This window comes from Myodes glareolus, chromosome 19 (genome assembly GCF_982192425.1).
Source record: "Myodes glareolus chromosome 19, mMyoGla1.1, whole genome shotgun sequence".
Classification (NCBI taxonomy): Eukaryota; Metazoa; Chordata; class Mammalia; order Rodentia; family Cricetidae; genus Myodes; species Myodes glareolus.
The window spans coordinates 48,093,031-48,117,518 of NC_142044.1; the positions used below are offsets into that span (position 1 = coordinate 48,093,031).

General features: G+C 49.5%; 1 protein-coding gene, 1 long non-coding RNA gene and 1 pseudogene across 7 annotated transcripts in view; 2 read left to right on the plus strand and 1 right to left on the minus strand.

Moving 5' to 3' along the window:
- LOC148118994 (uncharacterized) lies at positions 1-3,500 on the minus strand. Its single transcript, XR_015735678.1, has 2 exons — positions 3,365-3,500; positions 1-852 (listed from the first exon to the last, which is right to left on the minus strand). It is a non-coding gene; the product is annotated as an uncharacterized LOC148118994 (long non-coding RNA).
- Positions 1,369-1,933, plus strand: LOC146890971 (ubiquitin-conjugating enzyme E2 L3 pseudogene; annotated as a pseudogene).
- LOC125407376 (tetratricopeptide repeat protein 38) overlaps positions 3,326-24,488 on the plus strand; it is a 25,076-nt gene continuing 3,913 nt past the window's right edge. The window contains exons 1-14 of one of the 6 annotated variants that reach the window (XR_015735676.1): positions 3,326-3,459; positions 4,130-4,207; positions 5,940-6,021; positions 7,314-7,485; positions 9,992-10,165; positions 12,466-12,541; positions 14,843-14,962; positions 16,674-16,733; positions 18,040-18,078; positions 20,014-20,095; positions 21,546-21,711; positions 22,277-22,436; positions 22,624-22,770; positions 23,249-23,919. Coding sequence is in view for 4 of the 6 variants with exons in the window: in XM_087899149.1 (XP_087755275.1) it covers positions 3,439-3,459; positions 4,130-4,207; positions 5,940-6,021; positions 7,314-7,485; positions 9,992-10,165; positions 12,466-12,541; positions 14,843-14,962; positions 16,674-16,733; positions 18,040-18,078; positions 20,014-20,095; positions 21,546-21,711; positions 22,277-22,436; positions 22,653-22,726; positions 23,249-23,342 (1,398 nt within the window). In the remaining 2 variants the exon portion in view is untranslated. Of the gene's footprint in view, positions 3,460-4,129; positions 4,208-5,939; positions 6,022-7,313; positions 7,486-9,991; positions 10,166-12,465; positions 12,542-14,842; positions 14,963-16,673; positions 16,734-18,039; positions 18,079-20,013; positions 20,096-21,545; positions 21,712-22,276; positions 22,437-22,623; positions 22,771-23,248; positions 23,920-24,488 lie in introns of those variants that run through there. The other 5 variants (XM_087899153.1, XM_087899150.1, XM_087899149.1 and 2 more) reach the window with 5 other exon arrangements.

A 24,488-nucleotide genomic window follows, 5' to 3' on the forward strand; every position in this document is an offset into this window, starting at 1 on the left:
TTCATCAAGACAGCATCTTTATTGAAGTGATAATCACATCAGGTGACCCATTCAGAAGGGTAAAGCTACATGGTAGTAAGTACATAATCAAGGTCTTGCAGCCAAATATTTTGTCACCCCAAAGAAAACCTCACCACCACCACTGGCAGTGGTTGCTTATCCTCCCCTGCCCTGCCCTCCAGCAGTCTGCCTTCTGTTTCTACCAATCTGCTATTCTGGATGTTTAACATAGACCTGATGATGATGGTGGTGGTGATGATGGTGATGATGATGATGGTGATGATGCTGTAGCTGGGTGATGCTGCTGCTGATTATGCTGGTGGTGATGGCAATGATGATGATGAAGATGATGATGATGATGGCGATGATGATGATGATGGTGGTGGTGGTGGTGGCGATGATGATGGTGATGATGCTGTAGCTGGGTGATGCTGCTGCTGATTATGCTGATGGTGATGGCAATGATGAGGACGATGATGATGATGATGGTGGTGGTGGTGGTGGTGGTATGTTTCCTGTTGTGCCTGACTTCTTTCACTTGCCTACAGCACTGTGAACCTCCTTACAAACTCTACAGAAGCCAACTGTGTGTCTTCTCTGGGGAGCTGTCCGTTCAAATCCTCCACTTGCTTTTTTTTCTTTTTCCTTTCTTTGCCAGTTTCTCACTTGGATTTTTAACACTTTCCTCTTGAGTTGTCAGAATTATTCTTTTAAGATTCATTAGTAGGGGCTGGAGAGATGGCTCAGTGGTTAAGATCATTGCCTGCTCTTCCAGAGGTCCTGAGTTCAATTCCCAGCAACCACATGGTGGCTCACAACCATCTGTAATGAGGTCTGGTTCCCTCTTCTGGCCTGCAGACATACACACAGACAGAATATTGTATACATAATAAATAAATAAATAAATATTTAAGAGTAAAATAAAAAAATATTCATTAGTATTTATGTATTTGTGTGTGTACTTGCCCGAGTTTATGTGCACCATATGCATGCGGGTGCCCACAGAAGTCAAACAACATTGGGTCTCCAGGTTAGAGTTACAGACAGTTTTGAGCACTTGGTGTAGCTTTTGGGAACCAAACCTGGGTCCTCTACAAGAGCAGCAAGTTCTGTTAACTATTGAGCCATCTCCCCAGTCCCAAGATTCTTCACAGATTCTGGATACTAGGCCCTTATCTAACACATGATTTGCAAGTGTTTTCTCTCTTTCTGCAGTTTATCCATTCTTTTCCTGACAGTGCCCTTGGATTCAGAAAATATGCTAATTTAGTGAAGTTCAATTGATCTGTTTTGTTAGTGGTGGATGTGTCAGTGTTGTGCCTAGCAGTCCACTAGACATTGGAATTACTGCCAATCTCACTTGCTGTCAAGAATGGTATAGATGCAGCAGCACCAGATCCAAGATGGCGGCCAGCAGGAGGCTGGTGAAGGAGCCTGAAGAGATCCACAAATGTGGAATGAAAAACGTCCGTAACATCCAGGTTGATGAAGCTAATTTATTGACTTGGCAAGGGCTTATTGTTCCTGACAGCCCTCCATATGACAAGGGGGCCTTCAGAATTGAAATCAACTTTCCAGCACAGTATCCATTCAAACCACCCAAGATCACATTTAAAACCAAGATCTGCCACCCTAACATTGATGAGAAAGGGCAGGTCTGTCTGCCGGTAATTAGTGCTGAAAACCGGAAGCCAGCCACCAAAACCGACCACGTAATCCAGTCCCTCAGAGCACTGGTGAACGACCCCCAGGCTGAGCACCCACTCTGGGCTGACCTAGCTGAAGAATACTCTAAGGACCGTAAAAAATTCTGTAAGAATGCTGATGAGTTTACAAAGAAATATGGGGAAGAGCGACCTGTGGGCTAAAATCTGCCATGAGTGATTCCAGTAAGTTTGAGCAGAGCCCCCGAGCAATGCATTCAGATACCCCGCAAAGCAAGACTCTGTGAAAAATTGACATGTGCCACCGCCTGGCGTCTGCTTGTGGCGGTTACTAACTTTCTACCATTTTCTTAATCAAAAGGGGGCTAGGTAACCTGTAAAGAAGGGTTTAAAAATTCAGATGTTCTAAAGAAGAAGAAGAAGAAGAGTAAGAGGAAGAGTAAGAGGAAGAAAAAGAAAAGAAAAGAAAAGAAAAGAAAAGAAAAGAAAAGAAAAGAAAAGAAAAGAAAAGAAAATGGTATCCATGCCAGCTGGGACAGCACACAACTTTAATCCCAGCACTTTGGATTCTGAGGCAGGTGGACCGCTGTGAGTTCAAGACCAGACTGATCTACGTGGCGAAAATGTCTTTAAAAAAGGGGAGGGGTATCTTTTCACCACTTATATAAAACAGTATTTTAATTTATATCTGAAAGTGAACAATAATGCAGAAAATCTGTGACAAAAAAAAAAAAACAACCCAACATTTTAAAACAAAGATGGATCTGCCTCTGCACCATGATTGCTCACCTGACTCCCACACACTGGCAAGAAACTCCTACAGGGAACAAAGGGAACTGTATTATCCTTCAAACTCCATAGTAGGGAGGGAACTGTCCCAGGGCAGCAGCGGAGTGATAGTGAAGCTTGCCAGTGAGGAATTATCCAGTGTCTGAGACTGGCAGGCAGAGGAAGACTACCTAGAACTTAGAAGCAACAACCAGGCCTGGTGGGACAGATCTGTACCGCTGTCAGGCGTTATAGGCAAGTAATGTAACAATTCTAAGCAATAGGATCTAAGTTCAAAACCCACCTAAGCAACAAAGCTGATCTCAGACCAGCTTGGACAATTTAGTGAGATCCTAACTCAAAACTGGCAGACACACACAAACACACACACACACACACACACACTCACACACACACACACACACACACACACACACACACACACACACACACTGTGTGTCAGTGGTACACTTCTTGACTAAGGTGTATGAGACTCCAAGCACTGGTCCAGGGCTCCCAAACCTCCCGAGAGTCTCTGACCTAGTGAAGCAGGCTCTCGGGCCGGGAGAGGCTGGATCACGGGTACCCACATCATCAGATGGCCAGGGGACATTAAAGCTCAACTCTGAGCTGGTCACCTCTAGTCAGGTAGGGTTTGGTAGCAGGGACTGCAATCACCATGCTTGTTCTGAGCACCCCAGCTGGGGAATACGTCCAGGGCGCCCAGGTGTGTCCTCCTATTCCCCCCACCCCCTCCTCATTTCCTCCCCACATCCACACAGACACCCACACCTCCCACACCCACCCCCGGTTTCAGGGGCGGGCAGGTCTGGGCCCTGAGCTGGACACGTGCACCCGAAGCCACCAGTGAGAGATCAGGGGAGCGCGGCCGCCCTCGCTCCGCCCACTTCAGCAATCAACAATACTCTCACCTCCCCGGAAGGCCTCAGGGACTTCCTAGAGCCTTGACCGGGTGGCACTCACTCTGCAGACCAAAACCACAATCATGTCACTGCGAGACTGCCAGGTACGCGCACCCCCTCGTCTGGGTCCTCTTGGGTCCAGGAGATGGCCCAGCGCCAAGCAGTCGGGAGCAAACCTGCAGGTCAGGCAGGAGACCTAGTCTTGAGCGCGCTGTTCCTCTGCAGCTGAGGGTGGAGCGAACTACGGAGTGGTTCCCAGTAGGGCATCAGTGAAAGCTCAGGCGAGGGCTTCAGGAAGCATTTCCTATGTAGCCCCTACCCGGGGCCGGGACCTTGAGCCCGGTTTTCAGAGGAAGAAGACGAAGATCGGAGCAGCACAGCCACCTAATTTCCAAGTCCTGGGAGGTGCAGTCCTTTGCTGACCAGGACTAAAGGTCATGTCCCACGCCCTCGGGAGACATTGGCAGTGTGCAGCACCCAGGTCCCTGAGGGCAGCTATTATAATCTGAAGGATTTCCAAGACTCCTCCCATACGATGTTGGCAGAGAGTACACACCTTGCTAGGCAGATGACAAGTCAGACATTCTTTGAGACACACACCCGGGCCCAGGCTTCCCATCACTTCTGCTAATGAGACTCCATTTACTGTCTCCCATTTACTGAGTGACACTTGAGCTCACCTCACTGGTCTCTCTTAGATATCTTACAGAGGAGTAAGCAAGGGGCTGGAGACTCAGCTCAGTAAACTCCTGGTGTTCCTTCCCTGTTGTGCAGGCATGGAAGGATGCCGGTCTCCCGCTCTCAACCACAAGCAATGAAGCCTGCAAGCTGTTTGATGCCACCTTGACCCAGGTATGCCCGCCAAGAGACTCATGTCTTCCTTGAAGGCTTCTGAGGAGGGCTTTCAGCTGGTGAATGGTCTGTAAATCCCATCGCAATAAAGGTCTGTACTCTGCCCCACAGTGGTCCAACAATATGGGGTGTGTCTCTGCCTGCCCCAGTACCCCTATACCCAAGGTCCCAAATTCAAGGGTGGACAGCAATGGATGCCCCAAGGGGGGCTGAAAATGCTGAACTTCCACAGGTGTCCCATTGTGTCCTGCTGAGGGTTTGTTGTGAGCTCTGCCACGACGTCATGGGGTCCTGTCCTGTCCTAAGGCTCATCTCATATTAGCGGGGCTAAGACCTTCACCGATTCTCAGGCGGTTCCACACCAAGGAAGGATCTTGTAATTCAGGGTCCTGGAGGCTTATGGGAGAGGGGACGGGGTCTCAGAAGGAAGGTCCAAGCAGCCTTTCTGCCAGGTTGGAATAGTGGAGGCTCAGAGAATCGAACTGACTTGAGTCAAGGGTCATCTAGTACATCAGAGGCAGAGTCAATGTGCCCCTGAGTCTGAAGTCACAGAAAGCAAAAGCTGGCCTTCCCATCTTCCAGTCTTTGTGTCTCTAACTGTAATGAACATGGACCATGGTCTGTTCATCTGTTTGAGTCTCATGCTGTGGTCCAGACTGGCCTGGAACTTACAACAAGCTTCCTGACTCGGTCCCCCGATTGCGGGATCATGGATGTAAGCTACCATACCTTGCTTATTGTGGTTATTTTTGAAAGAAATGAAGCAGGAATTGTGTAATTTGTTATGGTTTAAGTAAAAATAAAACGGTGCTGGTCCCCTAAGTGGCAGCAGTGGGTAGCGAGCACAAGACCACGCAGGCCACAAAGGCAGCCAGTCCCAGGCAGGCTCCCTAGCCACATGGCAGGTGAGAGACCAAGAGCAGCAAGCCCCAGGCAGGTAGCCCCAGAGTGGCCCGCGATCCATGAGGGTCAGAGGGTCCTAGGCAGGAGTCACATGGTGGGTGAGAGACTGAGATGGATGGGCACACCGTGCAGAGTGAGATTGTATATTTATCTAGTGAGTTGTGGGAGGGAAAAGGGAGAAGGGGAAAGAACAGAGAGAGGCAGAGAGAGAATGAGAGAGAGAGAGAGAGAGAGAGAGAGAGAGAGAGAGAGAGAGAGAAAGGGGTAGCCATGGCAGCAGCTACCTCTTTGGGAGAGAGACAGAAAGGAAGAGAGCTCAGGCTGGAAGCAGAAGGAAGATCTGCCTGCCTCGGCAGTGGACAGGGGAGGGAGTGGGTCCAGGGCTATTGGTACTGAAGAAGGGGACGTGCCTCACCTCATCTCTTGGGAACGACCAGCTTTTTCTACAGTTTTTTTCTGGCAGTGGGCATCCCCAGCCCTAGGAGATGTTACCCGGGTAATCATGTGTCTTTAATCTCATCCTAGATCAATTAAGTTATACCTTTTTTGAATTAGGGTCCAGAAAATTCTTAGTGTTCTAGAAAGAAAAATAATTCAGATCTGGGACTCCCTCAGCAGTGGAGCTTATGTGAGACCCCAAGTTTGATCTCCAGTATTCCTGACCAAAATAAAATAAAATAAAATAAAAAATTTAAAAAATTGAGTTTAGATACATGCTTTCATTGATATGATCTAAGGACTCCATGCGGACATACTTTAGGTACATGCTTTCATTGATATGATCTAAGGACTCCGTGCGGACAGACTTGTCTTGCATTTCTCATTCCAGTATGTCAAGTGGACCAATGACAAGAGTCTTGGTGGCATCGAGGGCTGCCTGTCAAAACTCAAGGCAGCAGACCCAACCTTTGGTAAGAGAATAAAGCTCTCCCTAGGTAAAGGAGCACCGTTCACATGCTCTGACAATGGATCTTGCTTGGCTTGGGGGAGGGGCACATTGGGGACCATGACTGAGCTGACACTTGCACAGGGGTGTGTGTGGGGGGGGATGATGACAGCTACTTTTGTGTTTAGAACACAAAACACAAAAACTCAGCCTTGTGGGCTGAGCCCACGAGGATGCCATTCCTTTAGAAGGCTCTAGATCTTTCTCTAAGTATCATCAATTTGACGTAGAACATCAATTCCACGTCATAGATGAGGAAACCAAGAATCAGTGACAGTGAGGCACTTACTTGAGTTCGGCTTGCTCTAAAGCCCAGAATCCTAGAACACAAGAGATGGCTCCTGAAACCTTGGTCAGGGATCTCAGGACTCAGGACATCTCCAGAGCCGGATGAAGATGGAGGACAGAGGCTAGCTCATGGGCAAGCCTTGGATGTAGTGGGCTAGGGAAGGTCAATTCAGTACATTTCAGAATCCAAGGTGGGTGGCCGAGTATGGGGCGAGGTTCCTGGCATTTGAGAAGACTTATAAAATGAAGGTGGATGTTAGGGACATTTTTAATACATGCAGCAGCCTAGCATAGCTAAAGCCAAGGGGCCCTATTAACCTGGCAAGGACAGAATGAGGAGAGACCCAGAGAAAAGCAGAACAAGCCAAATGCAGCCATAGGGACAGATGGTGGTCAGGGTGGAATCCGGCTGTAAGCAGGATCCACTAGCTGGGCTAGAGGGGATCCTAGTACTGTGGTTCTTTTTTCCAGGCCAGTGTCAGTGGTTGAGTTCTGCAAATCAGGGGACAGCTGCCTTCTTGGAGATGGGGCTTGAAAGCATGGGTAGGGCCTAGGACCTCACACCTTCAGTAAGAACCACCACCTGTACTTCATGTGTGAGGACAGCAAAATGAGATCACAGTCTGTGCCTCAGGGCCTCGGTGATTCAGCTCCCTGAATGGCATCCCCTGAACATCCCAGGAGGTCTGAGCTGGTTATAGCAATAATACCAGTCAATGAGCTGGTTTGCAGCTTCTGCCAGGCTCATGAGGGCAGAGGGAAGTACTGCAGATCTCAGGGTTCAACAGAAAACCAAGTTTAAAAAAAAATGACCTCGGTTCCTTAGAAGGTGCTAAAGGCCAGAGCTGAGATCCAGGTTTTGACAGTGACGTCACACACAGCAAACCTGTACCCGGCGTGGCTCAACACCTTGTAGAATGCAGGGCTGGGCTAGGCTGAGTGACCAGCTGTTTTCCAATCTTCTGCCAGCCATGGGTCATGCCATCGCTAATGGCCTTGTGCTCATTGGCACGGGAAGCTCCGTGAAGCTGGACAAAGACCTGGACCTGGCTGTGAAGACCATGGTGGAGGTTTCCCAAAGCCAGACTCTGACACCTCGGGAGCAACTGCATGTATCCGCAGTGGAGACGTTTGCCAAGGGGTGAGAAGCCTCCCTGGGCTGGGGATGGCTTGTACAAGGTGATGCCTCAGAGGTTTGAGAGTTTCACCAGCCTGCTCTACCCCAAATTGAATGCTGAATGAAGTATTTAGCAAGAGTTCCCAGTAGTTTAGGGTTCAGAATAGCTTTGGTTCATTTACATGGTTGTTATTTTAATCACAACACCTAGGAGAGGGAGAGAGGAGGAAATCTGTTTGCTTCTTGCCCTAAGGGCTGTATTTGTCAGCTTTCTGTTGTTGTAACAAAACACCCAAGACCACACATTTCTAAGGAAGAAAGGTTTGTTTTGGCAGATTGTTTCAGAGGCACTTACCCCATTGCTTGTGCTTTGTGGTAGTAATAGAGAGTGGAGGAGGCTGCTCACCTCTTAGCAGCCAGGAAAGTCAAGACGGGGCCAAGGTCCTAATGTTCCCTTCAAGGGCATGTTTCCAGTGACCTAGTTTAGTATCCCAAACCCTGGAAGGTTGCACCACAGGCTGAGACACCCAGCCTTCAACATACAGGTCTTTAGGGTATGTTCAGAATTCTAATACTGTGTGCATTAGCTCTCTGCCTTCCAGGTGGTTTCCTGTCTCCATTCCCACAGTCCTCTAGGGCAGTCCTTCTGTCTACCCAGAAGGACTGGGTGACCCAGGTGAGATGTCCCTTAGAGTAGATACCTCAAGCTGATGAGGAGGAGTCTCAGGGGCTTAGACAAAGAAAGTTCCACCACTTTCTGGTGACTCGGTGAAAATGTGAGGTTCTCTGAGTGCCTCGTGGTGTTGGGGCAAATTGGCCTTGGCAATTGGTTAAGCCTCCTTGGGCTGAAGAGATGACTCAGCTGATAGGGTGCTTGCTACACAGGCTTAAGGATCTATCTGAGTTCAGGTGCCCGGCACCCAGTCAAAAAGCCAGGCATGGTGTTCTATACTGTAACCCGGTTGGGGGCCGGGGAGGTAGAGACAGACAGGCAGATAGATCCCAGGCGCTCATTTGACCCACCAGTCTGCCTGAATTGATAAGGTCCAGGTTCGATAAGAGGCTGTGGAAACAAGGGGAGATCAATTAAAAGGGACACCTGATGTTGACCTCTGCCCCCCCATACACACACACACAGACACACACACACACTCACACACATATACACCCCAAACCTGTTACCTGTTTTTCTCTTCTTCTTTTAAAATTTTATTTATTTTTATATTATGTGTCTTGAGTGTTTTTCTTCTATGTATGTCTGTGTATCACATGTGTGCCTGGTGCCCGAGGAGAGCTGGAGAAGGCACCAGAGCCCCTGGAATGGAGCTGCAGATGATTTAAGCTGTGCTGGGGCCCCGGGCACTGAACCTGGGGCCTCTGTAATAGCAGCAAGTGCTGTTACCCGCTGAGCGTTCCTCCAGTTCCCTTGTTTTCTTCTTGAAGTTGAAGGAGAGGATAAAAGTTCCCATGGGTTTTTTTTTTTTTTTTTTTTTTTGTGAGGATTTATTGAATTTTAGGAGTGTAACACTTTTGCTGGGGAAACCTTCCACTAAAGGGAGTGGAGTTGTTACACTCAGAGGGATCAGAGACAAATTGTAACAACTTCGCTGGGGAAGCCCTCCCCTGCTGGGACAGAGCTGTTACATTGGGGAAGTCAGAGTAAGCATAGCAGCTTACAATGAGGTACAACCTAAGGTAAAAAATATATACAGAGAAATGTCTGTAACTTTTTTCCTTCTGTGCAGTGTTGGGTATGGGCTCCAGAGCCCTGCTTGCTAAGCAAGCTCCAGCTACATTCCTAGCTCTTGATGGAACTTTTTGTTCTTAATTGGAAACATTTTTCTTTTTATGAATATTATTGACATACAAAGCAAAGGGTGTTATCACACATTGTTCTCCCATTATCTGTCCTCAAGCCCCTGCCCCACTCTCCCCCCAAGAATGTCTCTGTGCTTTCATGTCACACATAGTCCATTGTCTTTTCTATTTCCTCCTCTCTTCAGATCGCACCATTTTTAGTTTAATGACCCATGCGTGACATATGTGCATAACTATAATTTATATATGTATATATATATAGTATTATTTATTTTGTGTGCAGGGGTGTGTTATAGTGAGTACACACATATCTGTGTTGGTGAGGTGTACACGTGCCCTTGTGCTCAGAGGTCAGCCGAGGATGTCAAGTGTCCATCCTGACGCTCTCCTTCTCAGTCCCTTGAGACGGACGGGGTCTCTCACTGAACCTAGAGCTGATGGTCTTTCAGCTAGACTGGGGGACAGCAAGCCACAGAAACCCTCCTTTCTCCACCACTTGGGTTACAGGAACATGGCCATGCCTGAATTGTACTCTGCTGCTGGGGATTTGAACTCAGGTCCTCCTGCATGCACAGCAACCGCACTTACCCACTGTGCCATTTCTCCAGCCCCAGACCTAATGGCCCAAAGCAGCTCAGGCAGAGAAAGACATAGGATGGCTTTCCACCCCTGTGGATGTGGACTTCATGCTCAGTGTGTTCTTGGCTTGCAGGAACTTTCCCAAAGCTTGTGACCTCTGGGAACAGATCCTCCGGGACCACCCAACAGACATGTTGGCCCTGAAGTTTTCCCATGATGCCTACTTTTACCTGGGCTACCAGGAGCAGATGCGAGATTCTGTGGCTCGAGTTTACCCCTTTTGGACACGTGACACTCCCTTTAGCAGGTACATGCCAACAAGAAGTCACATTATCTCATTCTTCAGTTTCTCTCTTCTACTCTAAAGGCATAGACACTGTATTGGCCCCAGTAGAAAGGTAATGGGACACCTGCTGCTAATCTAAAAGGCTTCATTTTCTTCATTTGATCTTCATGCCATCCTGTGAATGAGGTAGTACCATTGTGTATTAGTCAGGTAGGATTTGTTGTTGTAGTAACAAGCATCCCCAAGATTATATTTTCCAAAGCTTAATACCCATGCTTCATGTTTATCATTAGTTTTATTTTTTTAAGATAAGATCTGATTCTGTTTCTCAGGTTGACCTCAAATTTATGACACTCTTACACCTTATCCTCTTGGGTATTGGGATTACAAGTAATGAGCCATCATGCCTGACTATTCCTTGTTCATCTGTACGGGGCCAAGGATTCTGTGGCCATGTCCTTGTCTATTCTCAAGACGGTTAGAACAATGACCTGTGCATGCACTAGTTGCTGCAAGGAGAAGGAGTGCTCTCCAGAGGGCAGCTTAGGTGGCATCTGGCAAATTCAGAACCTGTAGGGCAGGGTGACAGGCTAGAAACTCCCACAAAAGTCAACTTCCTCTTTGTATCTGACTGTCACCTGATTGGATGCGACCCACCCACGGTATTGAGAGTGTTTGTCTCTTAAGTACTCACATCTGTAAGTGGAGTTTTCCTGTCCCAACCACCTGCTCCCAAAAACTGACACAAAGTTTTTACTTAATTTTACTTATAAATGCTTAGCCAATTGCTCAGGCATGTTATTGGTAACCCTTACACTTAAATTAACCCATATTTCTTTTTTCTTATAAATACATTTTTTTTAAAAAAGATTTATTTATTATGATATAGTGTCATGTATGCCTGTGGCCAGAAGAGGGCACCAGATCTCATTACAGATGGTTGTGAGCCACCATGTGGCTGCTGGGAGATTGAACTCAGGACCTCTGGAAGAGCAGCCAGTGCTCTTAACCTGTGAGCCATCTCACCATAACCCATATTTTTTTTATCTATGCTTCTCTGTGTGGCTCATGGCTTGTTACCTCATTTTCTACACATTCTTCTTTGGAGACATCTCCTCTGACTCTGCCCTTCTTCATCCCAGTATCCTCAGTTTGATTGTCCCGCCTAACTTTATCCTGCCTGGCTATAGGCCAGTCAGCTTCTTTATTAACCAATGAGAATAATACATGTTCAGAGTGTACAGAAGGATTATCCCACGGCACACATCTAATATGTGGTGACCCTTGGAGTGGTACCTGGCCACACGGTCAGGCACCATTGTTCAGCCAAACTGATGATTAAACAACTCCCGAGCTAATAGTACCTGACCTACCTCTTGGCAAATGTTTGTGTTTGTTCATTTTTCGAGATAGGGTTTCTCTGTGTAGCCCTGACTGGCCTGGAACTCGCTCTGTAGACCAGGCTGGCCTCGAACTCACAGAGATCCGCCCACCTCTGCTTCCGAGTGGTAGATATTTTTAAAAGTCATCTGCAAGCCACTGCTCTCCAGTAAAAGCTGCCATTTGCCCGTGTGACAGCAAAAGTGACACCCGAGTCTTAGACAGCAGCTTCTGTTTCACTCACACAGGATAGAGCCCCTCTGCCCCTTGTGGCCAACCGTCTTGGGGCTCAGTGCCTGGCTGACCAATGGGAAATACAAGTCTGTGGTCATTCAGAATACGTGGGCCACAGTGGAGGGTGCACTGGACAGACAGGGCTGAAATCTGTTGGGTTGGTCAGTGGGTGCTCCCAGCCTGGGTGAAGGATGGTGAAACAAAGCCTGGGAGGAGTTATTCATAGGGCTGGGCTTCCCAGGAAAGTAACTCTAGACTCTGTCTTCCTCTGCGGAGAGACCCCAAATTGATGTCGGAGGAAGTGGATCTTGCTGAGGAGTGGGCCAGCTATGGGGGCAGCATAGGGTTCTGGGACAGGTTACCAGCACTTCGTCTTCCACTAAAGAAAGTTCAAAAGGAAGACTGCTGAGCTCAGCTCCTCCCTGGGTTGGGGGCATGAGTCAGTCTTCCGGTGCCATCTCTTGCTGAAGGCCTGAGTGGTCAGGGTGTCAGCAAGTAGCTCTACATGGCCTTCTTACAAAGGGGACAACAGTGATCAGATTGGCACCCACTGCGTCTCTCCTTGGTTCCATCTGCAAAGCCCCTGTGTCCAAACACAGTCACATACAGGTCAAGGTGTATGGACTTCAGCTGACCCTGTTGGAGGACTCCATCCCACCTGAACCTATTGGGTTTCCTGGGTACTGAAGTCTTTTCTCTGTTTCCAGCTATGTGAAAGGCATCTATTCTTTTGGGCTGATGGAAACCAACCTCTATGACCAGGCCCAAAAGCTTGCCAAAGAGGTAAGTGGGCCCTTCTCAAGGTGTGAGGCCCTTCCGGGTGTGGCCCCTCATGTGAGGAAGACCAAGCAAGCCCCCTCACCACCTTGAAGTGTCCTCTTGGGAGGGGCTGTTGTTAGGGCAAGCAGCTACCTGTCCATCACTCCTCTAAACCTCTCAAGGTTCCTGGAACAGAATAGGCAGTAGACTCGGGGAGGTGGTGGCTTTTACACTTTAGTTACCAGAGTGGCGGCTCTGTGCTTCTGTGAGTCCCAGTTGACTCTAGAGCCACAGGGCCCATCGGGACTGGAGCATGACAGGAGAGCCATGCAAACCTTGGTTCTTCCTTGAATTTCACCTTTCCACTGGGTCTGGTCATGACCTATGAGGCTTGAGGTGGGTGGAGATTTCAAAGGTCAGGACCGGATCTTGTTATGCTCTTCCTCCCTGAGTCTGTGGGGGGGGGGGAGGGGGTCTTTGTCATGCCCACAGGCTTGTCTCTTAGCCATCACTCACCACTCAGGGTGCTTCCCAGTGGAAAGGGTTGGAGCCAATATGGAGCCTGCTAGATGCTTTTGCCTCAGGCCCTGTGTTCTGTATTCTGAAGGGATGTGTTGGCCCATCTGGAGCTCTGAGGACTCCCCTGCGGGTCTGGAACCAGGGTCAAAGGACAAGCCTGGGTGCAAGGTAGCTCAGACTCTGCAAGTTCTTTTCTGCCACCTTTATCCTTGCAAGAGTGGAAACTAAGGTTCAAGGTGGCATTGCCATGCATAGAGTGACATATACCCTTGGTTCAGATTCACAACTGGCACTTGTGATGCCTGCTTCTGCTAATGGTCTCTGCCTACACTGTTAAATACCTTGGTGCACAGACAGGAGAAGTGTAACTCAGAGAAAAATGAGGCAGAGCCCTCCCATGGTGGTAAAGCTTAGGGGTCAGAGTGGCAAGGTGGCAAGCTGATTCCAAAGAGAGATGTCCAAGCAGACGCAAGACTTACAAAAAACAAGACGTGACAGAATAGCGCCCCGCCCATTGCTCTTTCCTGCCCCTTGCTCCAGCTCTCCTGGTACTGTGGGCCATGCTGACCTTAGCCCCAGCCCCCACAGACTATTGCTAGATATGAAGGCAAGGCTATGACTGTGTCCTGGTGCTGTCCACAAGGCAAGGGTGGACAGCACCAGGCTCCACTGAACTACAATGACCTCACGAGGTGACAAAAAGCCCAGCAGGTCCACCTCAGGCGTGAGGGGCAGGCAGAGAGTTGGGGTTTCCCAGGGAACCTGGCAAGGGCTCCAGTTGAGTGAGGATGCTGGTCCGAAAGGACAGGGCTGAGTCGTATTTCCCAACTGTCCTGTGTGGAAGCAGCATGCTTAGAGGGGTTCCTTAGAGGGGTGCTCAGGATGCACCCTGCCACATCCCCAGCTGTCCCAAGGCCTTGCAGATATGCCGTGGGACCCCTGTCTTCCCACATGGAGTGGACAAGACTGTGAAAGCTGAGGACCAGGAGCAGGAGCCAGAGACTGCTGGGGACATGTTACCAAACCCTTGCTGCCGCTATCAGGCCAACACCGAGGCACTCGTAATTCTAGGCACCAGGGAAAGCAGGCCTAAGGGACCCATGATTTAGTGTGGGGCTCTGAGTGTGTGTGGGGGGGTGCTCTGAGTGTGTAGGGGGCTCATGATTTGGTGTGGAGCCAGTGATGGGGTTGCAGTGAACCCCACTTCCCTGCTTCATGTCCAGAACTTAGGAGGTGTTCAATAAATGTGAATTGCCCTGGTGAATAGATAGACAAGGAAGTAAGAGCCTGTTTATGTGTCTCTGTGCCTCACCATGGAGCTCACGGTTCACGTAGATTTTGTCATTAACGACGGTGTTCCTAGAACCAGTTGCTTCTCCCTTGGCCATCTCCTGAGTATAAGTGGGAGGGGCCGCCTCTTGTCATTCACCATCCAAGAATGTGACAGTCTACACTGTTCTCATAGCCCTGAGAGGTAGGCAGTCCTAGAAGCCATGATGGGAAACTGAGGTACCGAGCTCCTGGGTAGCAGACTGCAGATGATTTGGATGTACCCAGGAAGCAAGTCCTGGTCTCCTTGCGCCCCAATTTCCTCCTCTGGGAGGCCATCAGTGTTGCCCTCCTCAGCAGCCTGTTGTGGAGGCCAAGGCACACATTGATACCCTCCTCCCCGGGCACATAAGAAATGGGGGTAGTGTTGGGACTGTAATTTCTCTGAGTTAGAGCCCAGTCCCACCAGGATTAAACCCCATTTTCTTTGTCCTTAATCCCCACTTTCTTTGTCCTCCTGTCTCCTACCTCATGCAGGCTTTAGCTATTGAGCCGACCGATGCGTGGTCAGTGCACACTGTTGCCCATGTACATGAGATGAGAGCAGAGGTCAAAGACGGGCTGGAGTTTATGCAGCACACCGAAGGCCACTGGAAGGTATGAGTTGAATCCTGTTGGTGGCCATCTTCTGGACGATCCAGTCTGATACCTGGAATTCCACCAAGGCTTGATGAGTGGGGCATACAGACGTAGCTTAGTTCCCCAGGAGCTTAGTTTCAGCCTGGAGGCATCCCTGACAATCAAGCATCCTTTGGGAGCTCCACAACACCCCAACATCATAAGTGATTGCACAGTTGGGGTCTGCCTGGAGTATTTTGCTTTGAAAGGAATAGGCCCAAAGGGTGCTGGGGAGATGAGAGCTCAGCAAGGGTGGGCATGTTTAGGACCCTGAGTTGTGTGTGCTTCTACTGTTGCCAGCAGGCTCCACGTGGGCTGACAGAGTGTCCTTCTGGACCACATGGTGCAGTGGGTGGGAGAGAGGTAGGTCGATGGGGTGATGGTCCACTGATGTAGGACTGGCATATGAAGATTAGGATGATTCAGATCCATAGTGCCTAGCCTGACCCTTTCCGTGCCTCAACACTCTGACCTCATCGTCCCTATTCTGTACTCCCAACTTTACTCATCCATGTTCTAATTGGTTGGTGCCCTCTCTGGGGCCATTTCCTCCTTGCTCACTAGCTGTAGTGGTCCTTTTTCCTCCATCTGTGCTGGTTTTCTCTGACCTTGCCTCTGGCACTTGAATTGGCCACCTACCCAGGTGTCCTTGCTGCCCTGTCCTTCTGTGCCACAGCTGGCTCCAAGGACGCCACCAGCTAGGGCAGCAGGTCCTTCCCAGAGCCTGCCACTGAGTAGGAGATGCTCAGTGCTTCAGAGACCAGGGAGGGTACAGCAGCCACCAGCATCACTCTTGAGCAGTTCCCTGGGCTAGGACTGTGACTGACAACCAGGCCAATTCCCAACATCTCCAGGCATGGTTCTAGGTGCAGCTGGCTTACAGGGAGGGTTATAAACATGCAGTTCATTTTAAAGATGTCCAGACTCCAGGGTCTGGAAAATTCTAGTGGGCACAAGGAACCTAAAGCCAGAGAAGCTCATTTTACCTGGGGTTCCCCAGGCAGATGCTGCAAAGTTTTGTGGGTAGGGAGAAACACCTGGGTGGGGAACATTAGCTGGCCTCATCCTCCACTTGGCCTGGCTCTTCTTTCATATTCCTCCCCAAGAACACACATACTCCCCCACCCCCCACTTGTGTGTGGAGGAAGTGTGTATGGAGGTAGGTGTAAGTGCACATATATATGTATGTATGTGTGTGTGTGTTTGTGTTTGTGTGTGTGCTTGTGGAAGCCACATTGTCATTTCTCAGGTGCCATCTACCTTGCTTTCTAAGCAGAGTTGTTTCTATAACATATGGAGCTTGATTAGGCAAGACTGGCTGGCTAGAAAACTCCCAGGCTGCTCCTGGGATTATAGGCAATACATCATCATGCTCAGCTTTTATATAGGGGCAGGAGTCAGCTCGTCAATGCTTACCCAGCAAACATTGTACCAAGTGAGCATCTCCCCAGCCCAAACTCAACTTCTGACCCTCTGTTTCTGCCTCCCTGGGATCACAGGTGTGCTGGGATCACAGGTGTGCTAGGATCACAGGTGTGCTGGGATAACAGGTGTCCTAGGCTCACAGGTGTGATCCACCAGGCCCAGTGTATTCGATACTGGGGATTGAAGCCAGGGGTTCATGCGTGATACCAACCGAACCGTAGGCCCAGCCCATCTTCACTCAGACTTTCTCTCATTCTTTCTGCAGGACTCTGACATGCTCGCTTGTCATAATTATTGGCACTGGGCCCTGTACTTGATCGAAAAGGTAGGATACTTGGCTCTTTGGCTCGTCTCACCTAGTGCAGATGTCCAAAGAAGAGCCCTAGCCCCCACTATGTGTCTGACTTCTGTGCAACACCTCTGTGTGTTGGTACAAAAGATGGTGTCTTAGGATTTCTATTGCTGCGATGAAACTCCATGATCCAAAGCAAGTTAGGGAGGAATGATTTATTTGCGTTACATTGTCCATCACTGAAGAATGCCAGGGCAGAAACTCAAATAGGGCAGGAAGGAACCTGGAGTCAGGAGCTGATGCAGAGTCCATGGGGGAGTGCTGCGTACTGACTTGCTTATCATGGCTTACTCAGCCTTCTTTCTTATAGAACCCAGGCCAACCAGCCCAGGGATGGTCAACACACAATGGGCCCTCCACCATCAATCACTAATTAAGAAAATGCCCTACAGGCCTGCCTACAGCCGGTCTTATGGAGACATTTTCTTAATTGAGTTTCCTCAGATGACACAACCCTGTCCAGCAGAGATGGTGTCTGAAGCAGTACAGCATTCATGTTTCTACAGCTTTGGAGGTTGAGCGCCTCCAAGGGATTTTCCACTCATGGGAAGTGGAACTCTGTGGCTTATTAGCTACTTTCCTATTGCTGTGATGAAACCCTGTGGCCAAGGCAACTTGGAGAGGGAAGGGTTTATTTGGCTCGTGCCTTGTAAGAGCCTCCATCACGGTGGGGAAGAATGGTAGCTGGCTGTAAGCATGGCAGCAGGAACTGGGCACTGAGAGATCACATCATCCAGGCACAAAGCGGCATGGACTGAGAGTAGGGTGGGGCCTTAAGCTCTCAAAGCCCACCCCTAGTGACATACTTCCTTCAGCAAGGCCACTCCTTTTAAGCCTGCACAAGGCGCCACCAACTGGAGACCAAGTATTCAAACATTTGAGCCCATAGGGGACAGTTTCACACCACCTCAGGTGATTTAGTGCCTCTTTACTGCTTGGGATACTGGAGGGTTTCAGTTTGGATCTAGGTCACCAGAACTAATTCTAGGATGAGAAGGGGCAGGGACAGAAGATGGGGACGGGGAGCAACCCATTTTTCAGGGTGCTTCTTGTAGCATTGTGACCGTAGAGAAAGACACGGAGGCTCCTAAGATGCCCAGAGAGAAAAATGTATGCTAAGTGCGGCCCTCACGATACAAGGGTTGGGCTCACCTTCTCCCTTCTCCACACCGGGGCTGCCACTCAATCCTGCCCATCTCCCTTAGTGGGTGGGTGGGGGAGTTTGGTCAGCTATTCCGCGCGTGTTTCTGAGCGTCACCTTTTGACTTCTCCTTTGCAGGGAGAATATGAGGCTGCGCTAACCATCTATGACAGCCATGTAAGTGCACACACACCCTTTAGCTGCAATTGGCCATTGTCTCTCATAACCTCTGAGCCGGTTGACATTGTCCTAGCCAGAGAAAATGGTGGGAGAATGCCCCTAGACTTCGTGGGATTGGCTGTTGTCAAGAGCCATCCTGACTCCTTGCACCACAGAGTCTCTGCTGACATGTTTAAGGCAGTCTCTGACTGTCACTGTCCTTTCAGATGCGTATTTTTAATGAGGTAATTCATCTCTCCACAGGAGGTTTGGTTTTGTTCACTTCTTTTTGTTTGTTTTTGTCTTTTGAAGATAGGGTTTCTTTGGGTAGCCCTAGACATCCTAGAGCTCCCTCATAGACCAGGGTGACCTTTAACTCACAGAGGTCTGCTTCTCTCTACTTCCTGAGTGCTGGTATTAAAGGTGTGTGCACCACCTCCTGGCTTTTTGTTTCTTCTTCTTCTTCTTCTTCTTCTTCTTCTTCTTCTTCTTCTTCTTCTTCTTCTTCTTCTTCTTCTTCTTCTTCTTCTTCTTCTTCTTCTCCTTCTCCTCCTCCTCCTCCTCCTCCTCCTCCTCCTCCTCCTCCTCCTCTTCCTCCTCTTCCTCCTCCTCCTCCTTCTTTTTTTTTTTTGAGACAAGGTTTCTCTATAGCTTTAGAGCCTGTCCAGCAACTAGCTCTTGTAGACCAGGCTGTCCTCGAACTCTCAGAGATCCGCCTGCCTCTGCCTTCCGAGTGCTGGGATTAAAGTTGTGCGCCACCACCGCTCGGCTTGTTTTGTTTTTGTGACAGGGTTTTTCTCTGTAAAAGCTCTGACTGTCCTAGAACTCGCCTTGTAGACCAGGCTGGCCTCAAACTCACAGAGATCCTCCTTCCTCTGCCCCCTAAGTACTGGAATTAAAAGTGCGCACCACCACCGCTGGGCTTGTTCACTTATTTTTAACTTTTTTTTTAAAAAAAAATCAAGAGCCAGGCCAAGTACACACTCCTCGATCCCAGGACTCAGGAGGCAGAGGCAGACAGATCTCTCTGAGTGTGAGACCAGCCTGGTCTATATGGTGAGTTCTAGGACAGCCAGAGCTACATAGTGAGATCCTGTCTCAAAAAAAAATACATGTATTTTGTATGTGTATGTATGTCATGACATGTGAGAGTCAGAGAACAACTTGCAGGAGTCGGTTCTTTCCTTCTACTATGTGAGTTCCAGGCATCAGATCAGGCTCAGACTTACAAGTGCCTTTGCTGAGCCACATGGCCAGGTGTGTGTGCATATGTGTGTGTGTCTTAATTGTTTAAAGATTTATTTATTTTATGTCCTTTGCATGGATGTATGTATGTGCACTGCTTCCATGCCTGGTGCCTGCAGAAGTCAGAAGAGGGAGCCAGATCCCCTAAAACTGGAGATATAGATAGTTTGTAAGCTACCATGTTCACTTAGTTAAGATTTTTATTGCTGTAAAGAGACACCATGACCATGGCCACTCTTATAAAGGAAAACGTCTAATTGGGACTGACTTACAGTGCAGAGGTTTAGTCTGTTATTGCATGGTGGGAAACATGGTGGCATGCAGGCAGACGTGGTGCTGGAGAGGTAGCTGAGAGTTCTGTATCTGGATCCACAGGCAGGAGAAGGAGATTGCCCCACTAGGCCTAGCATGTAAGACCTCAAAGCCCATCCCCACAGTGACACACTTCCTCCAACAAGGCCATGCCTCCTAATAGCACCACTCTCTATGGGCCGAGCATTCAAGCACATGATTCTAGTGGGGGCATACCTATTCAAACCACCACATTTATGAGTGTTGAGAATCGAACCCTGATCCTCTGGAAGAGCAGTCAATGTGCTTTCTCTGTGCAGGCCACACTTGTGGCTCAGATGACAACTCTGGCTGTACCCATGGCCGTGTTGTTATTTGGCCCTCTGAGCCTGGCCTCCCATGAATCTTGTCTTCCAGATCCTCCCCAGCCTTCAGGCCAGTGGTGCCATGCTGGATGTGGTGGACAGCTGCTCCATGCTCTACCGTCTCCAGATGGAAGGTAGCTGAGTCTCTTCCCTTTCTCTACACAATGAGAGAAATGCATGATTACTGGTCCTAAGGGTGGGTGCCCAAACCACAGGCCTCGGGATGAATGTGTCTGCCTATAGCTTTGCATGCGAGCTTATGCAGTGGTCTCCGTGCCAGTTCAAAGCAAAGGGCCTCAGCTGTCCTTTACTCTATTCTCCACCCCTCCTTGGCATAGTGGTCTTAGGCTGTGAACCCCTGGCAGGCCTTTCGGGACACCTGGCTACTGGCTGATGCCTCTTTTTCCTAGATCACAGGAGGTGCTAATTTCCCAACTCTGACATTGCAGAGGCTTCTCAGCCTGTCACCCTAGGATTCACAGTTGCCTGGACAGGTCTGGCTTCCTGCCCATGGCTGGAGGCCAAATGATGCCCCACAGAGAGAGATGCTGAGGAAGGCCAGAGCTCCAGATCCCCACTGTGAGGGGAGAGGTGGGGACCTGAGTGGGTGGCAGGCTGTGAGAGGCCTTTCACTTCCTCATTGTTATGAGGCAAAGATCACTGTTCACTTTTTTTCTGGAAGCGGGGGAGTGTTTGAGACAGGTTTTCTTTCTGTGTAACTCCAACTGTCCTGGAACTCACGCTGTAGACCAGGCTGACCTTAAACCCACTCCTGTCTCTGCCTCCTGAGTGCTGGGAGTAAAGGCGTGTGCTGCCACTACCTGGCCCTCTCTGTTCAATCTGATAGGCCAATAAATAGATGTTCAGGGTCCTCTGGGTGGATGGGGATGCCTTAGAGAAGAAACCTGAACCTAACATCTGAGGGCTGAGAGGGAAGAAAAGGAGGTGGAGGCTGGAGTCTGGGGCAGAGGTGGGGACTGTCTAGTGTAGGAAGATTCAGAGTTAAGGAGAAGGGTGCTATTTATTGATGCCACTGGCTTTCATTGAGTGCCCGTTGTGTATCAGGCGCTACACTTAAACAATGTGTTTTTATTTTGTATGTGAGTATTTTACCTGCATGTATGCCTCTGGACTGTTTGTGTGCCTGCTGCCTCTGGAGGCCAAAAGTGGGTATTGTCTTCCCTGGAAATGGAGTTATAAAAGACTGTGAGCCACCTGCAGGTACTGGGAACCAAACCCAGGTCCTCTAGAAAACAGCCAGTGCTCTTAACCACTGAACCATCTCTCCACAGGTACTAGACTTGTGATTACATAGAGAAAATATGAAACATGTTTTTTGGGGGTCTCAGGGAGCTAGGAATAGTTTGATAGCCCGTGACAATTTTTCAAATTTGCTTTTGCCTCATGGATTTGTTGCTTTTCTAGGGAGACAAGGAAGGCACAGGCCTTGGTGGCCCCACTCGTCACCCTGCCTCTCACTGGGACAAGATTGGATAGGCTTCCGAGGGATATGGGTGCAGGACCAAGTGTAAGACACACTGCTGCCTCACACCAAGCCCTTGGCTCCTCTTCTTGTCCCCCTAGGGGTGTCCCTTGGCCAGCGGTGGCAGGCTGTCCTACCGGTGACTAAGAAGCATACCCAGGACCACGTCCTTCTGTTCAATGACGCTCACTTCCTGATGGCCTCTCTGGGTACCCGGGACCTCCAGACTACACAGGAGCTGCTGACCACCCTGAAGGAGGCCAGCGAGTACGTGAGACCCTGAGACCATGCAGTCTGCCAGCTGAGAGGGTGAAGGAGTGCAAGGGCTGAGCCAAGGCCTGCTAGGGGTCACCCTGCCTTCTTGGGGGAACCTTAGAGTGAGGTCTTACTGGTGAGCATGGTTTTGAAGATATCCATGCTTCTAGATGGTTATTCCCCAGGTGGGTGCCCATGCAGGCGTATATTTCATAGGTATCTGCTTCCAGGAGCCCAGTTGGTGTCTTCTTTGCTCTGAGCCTCAGTTTATCTGTTGGAAATGGTGCCTTCTGGACTGACAAGGGTGTCCTGGGAGGATACTTTAGTATCCATGGTAGTGCTGGCTGTTGATGCCCAGGCTTTGCTGGCAGGGTCTGCAGTATTGATCTCTCTGCTGTGCTGTTACACCATTTTCTAGATGGGCAAACTGAGGCTGGGTGCAGGGAGCCCTGTTTTCTCCCTACATTGGGCAGATGTCTCCTTTTCCCATCAGGCAACTGTGAAAGGCCCTAAATTTGCATCCCTTGCCAGGATGGAACTTTATAGAGTGGATGCTGAGCTTTGTTCTTGGTGACAGGTCCCCAGGAGAGAACTGCCAGCACCGGTTGGCACAAGATGTGGGGCTGCCCCTGTGCCAGGCCCTTGTGGAGGCCGAGAACGGGAACCCTGACCGAGTCCTAGAACTTCTCTTGCCAATCCGCTACCGAATCGTCCAGATTGGGGGCAGCAACGCCCAGGTAAGCCAGCTGTGGACAGGGAACCAGAAGCTGGAGAGCCTGGCCTAGCAGCCGAGTGTCTCCTGTGTAGTTGGTTCTTGTGGGGTAGGTGTACCGTTTTATGCTGACACCAGGGTTTGTGATGAGGGTGGGTTTGTGTCTCAGGGGTTCCTTTGGGTTGGGAGCCCATCCCTGGTCCGCATTGCAGGTGCCTAACTTGCCTAACTGCCATCATAGAGAGACGTCTTCAATCAGCTGTTGATTCATTCGGCCCTCACCTGCACTTCCAGCGTCCATAAGAATGTGGCCCGGTGAGCACTGCCCTTCCTATGGTCAGCCGGACACTAACCCCACTGTAAGGATCATCCAGAGGCCCTACCTCCTAAGTCATGCTGATCACAAGGGTGTCAACATTTAGCCACAGCAGGGACTTTTCCTCTGGTTGATCCTATGTTTACTTTCTTTAAATCAAGTCTTCCCTACACCTACCTACCTACCTACCTACCTACCTACCTACCTACCTATTTTTTCACTTGCTTTTCCTGAATCAGTCTCACATGTGGCTTCCTGCCAGACACCAGGCCTCTTGTCCCTCATGTCCTCAGCATTAGACTGTGACAGGAGCCTGAGCTATGACATCTTGAGCCATGGCTTCCACCTAAGACAGGCAAAACCACAGTGACAGCCCGACACTGGAGTCCTTATCGCTAGTGTTTGTCTGTAAGGTAGAACCAAAGTACCATCCAGCTGACTGTACCCATTTGCTCCTGCCAGTCATGCTTTTACCTTCTTCTAGAAGGGTCTATAACAAAAAACTCCTTGTGTTTCCACAGGAGCCTTCTGATGGAGCGTGATGCCTTGAAACCCAACTCACCCCTGACTGAGCGGCTCATCCGCAAGGCAGCCGCTGTGCACCTTATGCAATGACCCAGGCCCAGTCCTTGGCCTACAGCTCAGTGCTAACCTCCTGGCATTAGGTTAACTGTCCGGTTGGGTCAGGGTTAGGAAATAGCTGGGCCTGCTCGTCAGAGAATAAGGTAGAATTCTCCAAATCAGTCTTTGGTGGAAATAGAGGACAGAAGTTAACTTTGAGTGCTATTCAGAATTCCTCTCAGGGTCAACATGCATTTTTAAGACTCCAGAACCAAAGCAATGCCATTATTTGCAGGTGCCTTGAACATTGTACTTTCTTGTTCAAGTAGGCAGGCAGGGCAGAGCTGTGGCCAGCTTAGCCGGGAGGTATCCAAGCGCCTCCCACACACCTGGCACAGTGAAACTTTTCATTTAGTTCCCCTTCTCTTCTACACAGGGCCTGCTGTCCCATTTCCCTGGGAGGATTTCAGTGAACTGTCCAGGGTCCCAGCTAGCAGAAGCTTTTCCTTTTGTGAGGGGGTAGGGTTGAGGGAGGGTGTCGAGGTCCGATGCCCCAACTACATTAACTACTTTTCCCTCTCTGGACCAGCGTGGAGGAGATGGGAATAAAGACACGACTCACATGGTTTCATTGGGAGGGAGATTCTTTCTCAGTGGTCCCTCATGAAATCCCGAGTTCACATCCTGAAGAATTCCTCCGTTTATTCTCCAAACAGTCTTAATACCATAACTTAACTGAGGGTGAAATACATTAGCATTCTGTCTCCTAGGTAACCAGGTGAATGGCCTTTTGTCATGTCCACAACTACCTGTCTGCTCTGTATGCTATTACAAAGAAAGGAACAAAACATCCTGACCTTTTGTTAGGTTAGCGACAGCCTGCCTGGCAGGATACGTGACCCATCTCAGGTGTGGCCATGGCTTGATGGCTTGGCTGCCATGCCATATAGAAATATGGGGCTACAAGTGGGGGGGATCTGCTTCATTGACCTTGATTGTCAGCCCCAGACTACTGCACCTGCCAGTATCCCCGGAGATGAAGGGAAGGGTGGCTTCTGCCTCCCCGATGGGATCTAGTGGTGCCAACTGGAGCTTTTCTTTAAATTGCACATGGGAGTTGAGCTTAAGGGATGTGGCTTCCTTGGCCAACCTCTGATTCTGCTTGTATGAGTGAGTCTGGGACCCGAACCCGGAGCTCCT